General features: G+C 41.5%; 1 protein-coding gene across 1 annotated transcript in view; it reads left to right on the top strand.

Annotated features, from left to right (window-relative positions):
• The first annotated feature begins 213 nt into the window (after positions 1-213).
• The window catches only part of CPB2 (carboxypeptidase B2), a 57,737-nt gene continuing 46,077 nt past the window's right edge, over positions 214-11,873 (top strand). Inside the window, exon 1 of the mRNA XM_057707685.1 lies at positions 214-324. Coding sequence (XP_057563668.1) covers positions 251-324 — 74 coding nt within the window. The 5' untranslated portion in view covers positions 214-250. The remainder of the gene's footprint in view (positions 325-11,873) is intronic.

The raw sequence follows: 11,873 nt of genomic DNA, 5'->3' as shown, positions 1-11,873 counted from the left end.
ACTATCCCTTTATTCTCAGCCTCATCTTCCTGAAAGAGTTAAGCATTTTCTAAATTGCCTACACTGAGAATAAAAACTCTCATCATACCTTCTTTTTGAGGATGGGAATGGAAGTGAAGTCGATTGAGCACAGAAACGATCGGGAACATGCCATTATATTTTAACCAGTGTGTAAAGAAGGCTCTTATGTAATCAGCTATCTGGACCCTTGTCTTTGGAGAGTTTTGTTTTATTGCAAACCACTGTGGGGATGAAGCTTTATAGCTTTGGAGTCCTTGTGACCGCCGTCCTGTTCTGCGAGCAGCATGTCTTCGCCTTTCAGAGGTAACCTGCTAGAATCCTAGGGGGTTTGGTATGTCGTTTCCCCCGCCTGTTTGCGCCTCGTGGGATCCAACCAGTGCATTGGACTGGGGAGAAAACATTCAAGTTTGAAGGTCAGCTCTTTCTGAAACTTTCCCTGTTGCCCTTCCAAATTGTGGAGGTCAGTATAAGAAGGATCTCACTAGATCTAGGGTCTTTTTTTTTTTCTTTCCTGGCTCTAGTTTTATTACTGAGAAAATTCTAGATGATATGTATATTGTCGCTATGAAAATTAAAGAAATACTCTTGATTTTTAAAAATAGGTAATTATTTACACCTTAACGCTTCACATGATTTATGTTTTTCTTGTCTCCACATAGACAATGCATTGACTATGGATAATTTATTTTTTTCTTGTACATGGAACGTGGGAGGGAGACGAGGATAAAAGTATCAGATAGGAGGTTTGGGTTGTGCATGGGTGTTCAGCATGGAGTAGGAAAGGAAGACTTGTTGTGTTATAAAGAACACAGGCATGACATATCTAGTTCTTATTTTGCTTGGTAGAGTGAATCCCTTAGCATTTTCTACTATAAACCACCTGACGGTTTAACTCATGCCCTAGCGTATATAAAACATGGTGTAAATAGTTTTGAGGCTATTTGTATTATTGTAATTGATTGGTCAATTTTTAGGCCTTTTCAAGAATTGATACTTTTTCCTTTTGAATTATCTTTTTTCCCCATTGTTTTGCTTCTTTGATCCTTTTCTCCTCCAACTACCTCTGAGACATATTCCTCTCCCCACAGTTAGTGAATGGCAAAGAGGGGAGGGACATACCAAGGGGCAGGGAAAATTCTACCGAAGAAACTGAGTCATGAAAAGCCATAGGACCGCATTTAAGAAAATGGAGTTTAGGAATTCCCTGGCAGTCCAGCGGTTAAGACTCAGTGCTTTCGTCAGATGAATTGGGAGGCTGGGATTGCCATACATACATTACTAATAAGAAAAAAATATCAAATTGTATGCTTTAAATATATGCAGTTTATTGTAAAAAAAAAAAAAAAAGTGTAACAAGAAAAAAAAAGAGTCAGCGCTTTCACTGCCTGGGTTCTCAATCCCTGGTTGGGGAACTAAGATCCCTCAAGTGGCATTGCATGGCCAAAAAAAAAAGAAAAGTTTGACTTGTGAGCCGGAAGCTGTGTTTGCCTATCATTACTAAACTAGTTATAGTTGGTTGATTCTTTTTTCTTCAATATGATCGCCAAGTATCAGGTAACAAATTTCACCACCAAATGATTGTTACTGAAATTGACACGGGAGTCAAATTGCTTGCATAATTGGTGACTTATGTCTCTACGTATTGTCAATAAATCAGGTGGCTATGAGTTCTAAGGTTCTTGCTAGTTCTAATATCCAGTTACTTGGCGAGTGGCTTTAATTAAGGGTAAAGGAGAGGGAAGGAGAAAAACTTCTATCGACATGTACAACCTGGGTGCTGTAGGCAATGGCAGTGTCATTGCCAGAGAGGAAAAGGGGAGGAAGTGCGTGATTATCTAGCATCTATGTTGTCCCAGGCACCGGGATAGGTGCTTAGAAATGTTATCCTGCTAAATGTCCACAAGCCTCCACTCCAGGGATCTTTTTTTTTTTTTTTTTTTTTGGAAATCTTCCACTTTATTTATTTATTTTTGGCACACGGGCTTAGTTGCTCCGCGGCATGTGGGATCTTCCTGGAGCTGGGATCAAACCCACGACCTCTGCATTGTCGGGCGGATTCCCAACCACTGCGCCACCTAGGAAGCCCTCCAGGGATCTTTTTAACCAACATTTTACAGAGGAGGAAAATAAGCCTCAGGAAAAATAACATTGGCCCCAAATCAAACAATAAATGTAGAGTTTGGATTCCACCCCATTTTCACCTCATTTCAACTCTTTTCACTGCACGGCATTGCCTCTAAAAATTATAGAAATTAGGAAGAGAGCCAATTTGAAGGGAGGTCAGATTTAGTCACAATGAATTGGCAGAGACAGGCGTTCTGGAAGATAGCCTGGAAGAGAGATCTGGGAGGTCCAGTCTCAAGGTCCTCCCCTACAGCAGGTTTAAAGGTGGCCTCAGCGCCAGCCCGGCACAAATATGGTCACAGCTGGCTGTGGCAGAGCTTAGTGGGCTCACCTACAGACCACCATCTGCATCATACAGTGAACTAAACTCCTTGATAAGACAACCGCTAGCAAGATATACCAAAGCTGGACCATGTTGCTGCAAAACGAATAAGCTTATAACAGTTCAGCGGGGCTAGGCGTTACGCAAATAAAGGAAACACACAGAGAGAAACTCGTGAAGAAATGAATGAGAAAAAGTCCCTCGTGCATGGCTCTTCTTACTATTTTTAGCTTCAGCATATACTTTGAAGTCTGATTGATACCTATGCTTGAAGAGAGGGATGAGACTATGACTGTATTTTAATCAAATCATATCATTGAAAATATTTAATACTTTGTACCTATCGTAATGGTCCTCATTTACTGGGGGAGGGAGAACTGCAGCTTTGTGAACAGATGCATATGTGATTCCTGGATCCCATTCCTCCACTAGAAATGAAATCACAAACTCTGCTTTCTGTGAGTAAAAAAAAATTTTTTTTTTTAACCAAATGTGTCTGAGCATTGCTTTTCCAGGAATTGCCTATTACTGAAGCTTAAAGAAAAATCTAATTTTATTCAGGGTGACAGACTTTGATGAATTATTTCTGGGGGTAAAAAATATAACCCCTCCTAAAAAGAGCTAAGGGTCTCGCTTTTTTAAAAAGCTGCCCTTTGTTATTGTTTTCTTGTCATGATCATTTTCTTAATAACTCTTTGTGTTCAGGCAATCAGTGGCTGATTTGTAGATATCTTTTGATAAATCTCATCAGTGAAATGCTCTGGAATGAAAATTTAAAAAAAGTTTTAAAGGCATAAATACCATATGCCAAAGAGAAAGGCAGCCAAAAAAAAAGTCTCCATATTCACTTGCTTTTCAAGGCCAAACATTAGAAAGCGTAAAAATAAAATGCTAGCAAGAATCTTGCAAACAGTCGTTAATTGCATTGTGCTCTGATTACCTAAGTGCAGCCAGTCAGCTGAGGCTACTTATTTGGAAAGAAGATGTGAGAAAAAGTAGGAAGAAAAGAAGGAAAAGGAATTGGAGAGTGGAGGAGGCTTGAGCACAGAGGGCTTTTGAATTATTAATTGATCACAGGAAGTGATGCTTTTGTTGACTTCATATACTGTCTGCCACCTGGAGACCAGCTTGTTCCCTTTCGCTTAGCTCCCCCTGATTTTCATCTTAGAGAACAGGACACGAGTGGCTTTAAAATGCTGTAATGCATAAAACAAAATTGCAGCCTTGGGCTATCTTCCATTGTTCAGAGACATCGCACCAGCTTTTTAAACTCAAAAATAACCTTTCAGAGCTACAGCAAGTGTGAACCTTCCCTGTAAACCATAGCAGAGGACAGACCTTGAGAAGCATAATCGTATTCTTAGAGGGGAAGCAGCAGAGGAAACGTTGCCCAGGTATTAAAAGCTCAGGAGCTGGAGAGCTGAGTTGCAACCTCGGGTCTGCTACTTATGAATCATGCAGTCTTGAACAATTTGAGCCCTCTTTGAGCCTCTTTTTACTTTTTGTGTAAAGTGACCTGTTACTTCACTGTGGTTGCACTTTTCACTTTAGTTTTGGTGCATGCCTGTTTTGTTTTGTTTTGTTTTAACCTAGATGGTTATTGATTAAATCCTGTAACTGTATCCCTTCAGAGATGTCATCAAAACACATCTTTACAAAACAGAAATAGTCTGATATAGAAAACAAACTTATGGTTACTGGGGGGGAAGGGTGGGGAGGAGAGATAAATTGGGAAATTGGGATAGACATATACACGTTACTATATATAAAATAAATAACTAATAAGGACCTACTGAATAGCACAGGGAACTCTACTCAATGCTCTGTAATGACCTATATGGGAAAAGAATCTAAAAAAGAGTGGACATATGTATATGTCTAACTGATTCACTTTTCTGTACAGCAGAAACTAACACAACCTTGTAAATCAACTATACTTCAATAAAAATTAAAAAAAACAAAAAACCCCACATCTTTATTTTTCATCTCCCATTGTCCCAAAGCATTCTATGTGGCAGAGTAATCTTTCCCCACCCTTGCATGGAAAATTAGAAAATTCTATGGCTTTTTAGCCCACTCTTAAATAACTGGTAGTCCTTGGGTCATGCTGAAATGCAAACCTCAATTCAGAAACGAGAATGCCAAGTCTAATCAAGGTATTATTCAAATATCTCAGTCTTCATAGGAAAACAACTCCTCACCCCTCTCCACACACACACACACACACACACACACACACACACACACACACACCCCTCACTCCTTTCCTCGTTAGTCCTTTTCTTGGGTTTTAACTTCTTAGAGATTTTTGAGATCCCCTTGCTGGGGAATTCTCCAGACCAGGAGGCATCTGTTTCTAGGCGGTCACTTGTGTCTCTGTCTTTCATACCAAGAATCTTGCCTTCACCTCCAGGTTCTTGCTGCTGTGAGCTCTCCGCCCCTTTAGGTGGCGCTATTGGACGGCATCTGAGCCATAACTACGTAACGTGAAGTGCCTTTTCTTTTGATATGAATGAGTAGTCAACTGGAGGCCAGCCCATGCAGGTTTGGCTTTCTCAGGAGCAAGTCAGGCACCAGTCCTTGTGTCTGTAAACCTGAGGAAACATGCTTAGACTCACCCGTCACCCTCCCCACTAGGCTGAATTGAAGGAAGTAACACCCCCAAACTTCATCCCCCTTGGGGACTGGGGACTGACAGAATAGCAACAACTTGCTGCAAAGGAGTATCTTCCCAAATCCTCCCCCTCTCTCCACTCTGACCACTCTTCACTGCCTCTCTCTAAGTAAATCAGGGCTGGAGGAAGAGGGCAGAGATTTGCAGGGGCAGCCTGGGCAGGCGGGCATGCGCAGTCTTCCACGCTCCTCGGCGCTGGGCACAAACTGTGCCAGCAGGGTACAAATGCCCCCGTAGGGCTGAGATCTAAGCTTGGTGATGACGCAGAGGTAATGCTCGGACACCTCCAGGTTTCATCTGCGTAGGCGTGTTCCTGTGCTCAAGTCAGAGCCGGTTCCGGCCGTTGACCTTTGTGTATCTCTCAAAGCACAGCTGTGGAACATCTCTGCGAACACCAGGTACTTTTGAAACAAACACAGAGATAAATCAAGGCCAGGAAAGCGGTGACCTTTGGTCTGTTTTGCCCTCTATCTAAGATCTAGCTGATTCGGTCTGGTTTTCTTGTGGGCCTTTGCGGCATCCTGTTGATAACACCCGACTAGCCTGTATGGTTAAAACCAGTTTCTGCACCTGGGGCCTGGGCTGCCTACCGTCTGACTGACCCCGTCTCATTATTTGATTCTGTTGCGTTGGCACTTTGGTCAAAGTCGAGATAGGAAGAGTGCAGCTCACCACAGCTTGAACTTGGACAAATTAATATAGTTTGTGGTAAATTTATGCCCCCATAATTTTACTCCTCCACATTTTCTAACTTATTTTTTATATTTCCTTAATTTTTTTTTCTCTTTGAGAAAGAGACCCATTTGGATAACACATTTTTTAACTTTATACTTTCTTTCTCCTTCTGTTGACGAACCTTGGTACTTTTTTGTCCTTTAACACATTTGGAAAAGTGCTCAAGCATCTTATCGTCTAGTCAACACAAAATTTCCTTTATGTGGAATTGAAATTCAGCCTCTATTTGAATAATGAAGAGCGCATTGCTTTGTAAGGCATTACATTTCATTGTTAGCTTAACTTGTTAGGAAGTTCATTCTAAAATTATAATGATTTAATTATACAAATCCCCACTTCCTTTTTTTAATGTAAGTATAGTTGATTTTACAGTATTGTGTTAGTTTCAGATGTATAGCAAAGTGATTCAGTTATGCACTATGTATTTTTCAGATTTTTTTTCCATTTATTTTTCTTTTTGAGGTACACCAAGTTCAATCATCTGTATTTATATACATATCCCCGTATTCCCTCCCTCCCTCGACTCTCCCCCACCCTCCCTGTCCCAGTCCTCTAAGGCATCATCCATCCTCGAGTTGATCTCCCTTTGTTATACAGCAACTTCCCACTGGCTATCTATCTTATAGTTGGTAGTATATATATGTCTATGCTACTCTCTCACTTTGTCTCAGCTTCCCCTTCACCCCCCGCCCCCTCAAACCTCAAGTTCTCCAGTCCATTCTCTGCATTTGCAACCTTGTTCTTGTCTTGTCACTGAGTTCATCAGTACCATTTTTAGATTCCATATATATGAGTTAGCATACAATATTTGTCTTTCTCTTTCTGACTTACTTCACTCTGTATGACAAACTCTAGGTCTATCTTGAGAAGGAAAAATGGAGTTGGTGGAATCAGGCTTCCTGACTTCAAACTATACTACAAGGCCATAGTGATCAAGATAGTATGGTACTGGCACAAAAATAGAAAGAAAGATCAATGGAATAGAATAGAGAACTCAGAGGTAAGCCCAAACACATATGGGCACCTTATCTTTGACAGATTCTTTTTTTATAGGTTATGACAAGCTGTTGGATATAGTTTCCTGTGCTATACACTAACTCCTTGTCGTTTATTTTATATATAGTAGTGTGTATCTGTTAATCCCTTACTCCTGATATATCCCCCCCTCCCCCAACCTTTCTCCTTTGGTAACCATAAGTTTGTTTTCTATGTCTGTGAGTCTGTTTCTGTTTTGTAAATAAATTCATTTGTATTATTTTTTTAGATTCCACATGTAAATGATATCGTATAATAATATGTCTTTCTCTGTCTCACTTCACTCAGTATGATAGCCTCTGGGTCCATTGATGTTGGTGCAAATGGCAATATTTCATTCTTTTTAATATATAGCTGAGTAATATTCTATTGTGTGTGTATGTATATGTGTATGTGTGTATTTATCTATATATATATACATCTTCTTTATCCACATCCTCTTTATCCATTCATCTGTTGATGAACACTTAGGTTGCTTCCATGTCTTGGTTATTGTAAATAGTGCTGCTATGAACATTGTGGTGCATGTATCTTTTCAAATTAGAGTTTTCATCTTTTCCAGTTATATGCCCAGGTGTGGGATTGCTTGATCATGTGATAACTCTACTTTTATTTTGAAAAGACCCTCCATACTGTTCTCCATAGTGGCTGTACCAATTTACATTCCAACCAACAGTGTAGGAGGGTTCCCTTCTCTCCACACCCTCTCTAGTATTTATTAATTATAGACTTTTCCATGATGGCCATTCTGACCAGTGTAAGGTGATAACTCATTGTAGTTTTGATTTGCATTTTTCTAATAATTAGCAATGTTGAATGTCGAAGAAAAATTATTCTCTCAATCTAAGAAAGAAATGAAAAATTTTATTAGAGCCGAAATGAAGATTATAACCCAGGAAGAGCTTCCCAGAAAGCTCAGAGCACTGTTCACCCATTAGCAGACAAGCCACAGTTATATGTTTTTTTGAGACAGAGGGCTGTATATTAAATGACATATTATTGACAGCTTATGCAATCCAGATCTAAGCATCATCATGGCCCTTACAAGAACCAGGAGAAGTGTTATCTCTTAAGGAATTGTCTTGCTGATGCTAGGAGCATGTTGCTCCTTATGGTTGAGAGGTATTTCTGCTGATGGGGGAGGTTTGGTCGATGCTTAATGCCGACACACAATGAAAAGTAGGGGAGAGAGAGGAGGCCAAAGGGCAGAGAAAATTTTTTTATGTTTAAATTTTTCTTGTTTTGCCATAAAATATGAATTTTATTTCACATGCACATCGTTTCATGTGCCTGTTGTCCATCTGTATGTCTTCTTTAGAGAAATGTCTATTCAGGTCTTCTGCCCATTTTTTAATCGGGTTCTTTTTTTTTTTTTTTTTTTTTTTGATATTGAGTTGTATGAGCTGCTTATATATTTTGGAAATTAACCCCTTGTCAGATGCATTGTTTGTAAATATTTTCTCCCAGTCCATAGGTTGTCTTTTCATCTTGTTGATGGTTTCCTTTGCTGTGCAAAAGCCTTTAAGTCCCAATTGTTTATTTTTGCTTTTATTTCTTTTGCCTTGGGAGACTGATCTGAAAAAATATTGCTATGATTTATGTCAGAGAATGTTTTGCCTATGTTCCCTTCTTGGAGTTTTATGATGTGATTTCTTATATTTAGGTCTTTAAACCATTTTGAGTTTATTTTTGTATATGGTGTGAAGGTGCATTCTAACTTCATTGATTTACATGAGGCTGTCCAGCTTTCCTGACACCACTTGCTGAAGAGACTGTCTTTTCTCCATATTCTTGCCTCTTTTGTGGAAGATTAATTGACAGTAGGCGTGTGGGTTTATTTCTAGGCTCTCTATTCTGTTCCATTGATCTATATGTCTGTTTTTGTGCCAATACCACACTGGTTTGATTACTGTAGCTTTGTAGTATTGTCTGAAGTCTGGGAGGATTATGCCTCCAGCTTTGTTCTTTTTTCTCAGGACAAATCCCCACTTCTTTATACTTCACTAAAAGAAATCTTTGAGTTTGTCACTCTTTTGCTCAAACTTCCAAAATGGTGCCCAGTGTTTAAGGCCCTCAATGATCAGGTCCTAGGCTGCCCATTTATCCTGGCTGTATTTCCTGGTACATCCCAAATAAGCCCCATATCCCTGCCCACCTGCCCACCTCCTGCCCATATGCCATTCCTTGAGCTCTGAGTTTGTTTTTCCACTTACACACCAACATTTGTGCCATTTAATCTCTAATTCATTTAACAAAATTCTACCTATCTTAGTTTTAGGCCATTCAGTTCCCATTCACCTATCAAATCCTACCTATCTCCAAAGTCCAGCTCAGAATGTCTCCATTCTCTGACTACCCTAGACAAAAGTAACTTCTGACTCTGCATTCTTGTAGCAGAGTATTTAACCACTCATATAACACTTTTCATGTTTTATCTCACATAGTAGGCATTTGTACTGCTGCCTGTTAGTTTCCCCAGGAAGCAGACTTTAAGATAGAGATTAGCATGTAGGGAGTTTAGAGATCTCAGGATCAACATGTGTGGAGGAATAAAGGAAGGAGAAATTAGCAGAGCGGGAATTGAACTGTGATGCAGTCACAACAAGGGCCTCAGCTGAGCCTACAGGGAGCCCTGAAAGCTAGGTTGTCCTTGCAGAGTTGTCCTGAACTGGGGTAATGGGGTATGCCTTTATCACCCATACATATTAGTCACTGGGTATGGACTGTACCTGGGAGAGGGCATGACCTTTGCAACATGGCCCTGGAAAGGGACTTAGCCAAGAGCTGCCAGTACTCACAGAAGCTGGGGAAATGAGAGTTCACTCCTGGATAGAGACCCAAGCAGCAAAACATGGCATCTACTAGAGACCACCCCTTGTGCCATAAAATTAGCTTTGGGAGCAGCTGCTCTCGGATTCTGGTTGGTTTCTTTTCCTGAAGGAAACATACAAGAGGAACATTTGGGGATTAACCACAGCCCTCACCACTATAACTAGTCTTGAGACAGTAACTTCAACATTCCCCTTCTCGATTATCCATTCTCTTTTTCCTCTCACCAGTACCCATCCTGGCCCAGGTGGCTTACCTGGAGGGATGAACCAGACCTTCAACCTTCAAGGTCTGAGCCCCCCGTCACCATGCCCTCTTGGGCCATGGCTGCTGGACTTGTCCAGATAGATCAAAGTTGGGCAAGAGAGTATCCCAGAAAGCCTAAGTGTATCACCTGCATGCCAAACATATTCTTCCCTGCCACCTTCAGAGTGTGGAGCAGCCCTCAATATCCTCCGATGGCCAAGGTTAATTACTCTCTCCAGCATGATAACACCTCTTCTTCTGGATGATCTCTTGGCACACGGAAACTGACTAAGTAGCAGCAACAGCTTTCAGCTTACTAAGGCTCTTCCTGTGCCTTGTGGAAGCATTTCTCCTCTGGGAACCAGAACTTTCAAATTTACAGGGCTCATATTTGTAGATGAAAAATACAAATTCCTCCAAGTGAGTCACTTGGAATGACTGTAAATGGAGCTGTTTGCTGCAACTTGTTTCCTGGAACCATGTCGTCTATCCAGTGGAGACACAGTATCATATAATGATTTTTTTATTTAAAGTAGATACTGTATCCTGGAAGATGTTGTTCCTCTCCAAACTAGCACCTCCGCTGATGCTTCAGTGAGCCATACTAATTGCTCTTTCAGACTAGCAGCTTCCTGGTGGTGTGATATATGATATGCCCAGTGGATCCCGTGCTTATGTGCCCATTTCTGCGTCTTCCTTGTTGTATAGTAGATCCCTTGACCTGATACAATATTGTGGGGGATCCTGTGTCAGTGGATCAAACACTATGTAAGCCCTTGTAAGGTGATGCTGGCTGAGGCCTTGCAGGCAGGAGAGGCAAATCCAGACCCAGAGTAGAAGGGGACTAATGTAGTCACTTTGTCACCAAGTGGTTGCTTGGTCTCCTCAAGGGATGGTGCTGATAGAGGGGCTCAATTTTAGCTTCTGTTGCTGGCAGGTTGGACACTTGGCAGCAGCAGTAGCTCGATCAGTCTCAGTGAGTAGGAGCCCACACTGTTGCACCACACACAGCTTCATCGCTGTCATTGTGGCTATTCTGCTCGTGTGCCAGCACAGGGGTGAGGGTTGGCAGAGGCTGGCTGACACTCTGTTTACACAGTTGTTAGGTGCCTATTCTGTTGTGGATGCTCCCTGTTAGGCGTGTGATACAAAGATCTTCATACTTTCTTCCCACTTGCATAGTTCCATCCATGGCTTTTCCTCAAATCTCTTTGTCCCCAATCTGCCAATATTTCTTCTTCCAGGTTCTTGACCAGCCAGTCAGGCCACTTTCCACTGCACATGAATCCATGTGTATTCTAACCTGATAGAGCTTCTTTTTCCACGCAAAGTGGTTGATGAGATACACCACCTGAAGCCCCGCCTCCTTGAGAACACTTCCCTCACTGCTGTCTTTCAGAGCCACCCCATGGTGAGTCTACAGGGCAGCCCCGGTCCGTCTGTTACCTGTATCCACACACACAAAGCTGACAATCCATATCTCAAACTTCCTCTTTCTCCTGGTGTTAGTTTTGATCCTCCAAGAAGCACACACCAAGATAGGATTAGACATGCAAGAGCTGTGTTGAGAAAAATGCTTGAGAGGAAGAAATGGGGAGAGGACAAGAGGAGGCTGGGAGCGCCATGAGTCTGCAATACAGGGTGAACCCTGATGGAGGAGAAAGGGAAGGAAGGAAGGTGGGAAGGTCTTAGATTGTAGTGTACCTTCTAGGAAAGTTTGATAGACAGCCCTTGAACCAATGCCATCCATCAGAAGAGTCCCCATCTTCCAGGAATGAGCCTGCCTGAGTGTCTTCACTATGATCAGTTATCAGTTGGGAGCCGCCAGTGGGAAATATGCCCTTAGCACTAAACCAGGGACAGATTTCAAGCATGGCAGCTGGGCCG

The sequence above is a fragment of the Hippopotamus amphibius genome, chromosome 14, assembly GCF_030028045.1.
Source record: "Hippopotamus amphibius kiboko isolate mHipAmp2 chromosome 14, mHipAmp2.hap2, whole genome shotgun sequence".
NCBI lineage: Eukaryota > Metazoa > Chordata > Mammalia > Artiodactyla > Hippopotamidae > Hippopotamus > Hippopotamus amphibius.
Note: the sequence above shows the minus strand (reverse complement) of the source record. Positions and strands in the feature narration are given on the sequence as shown.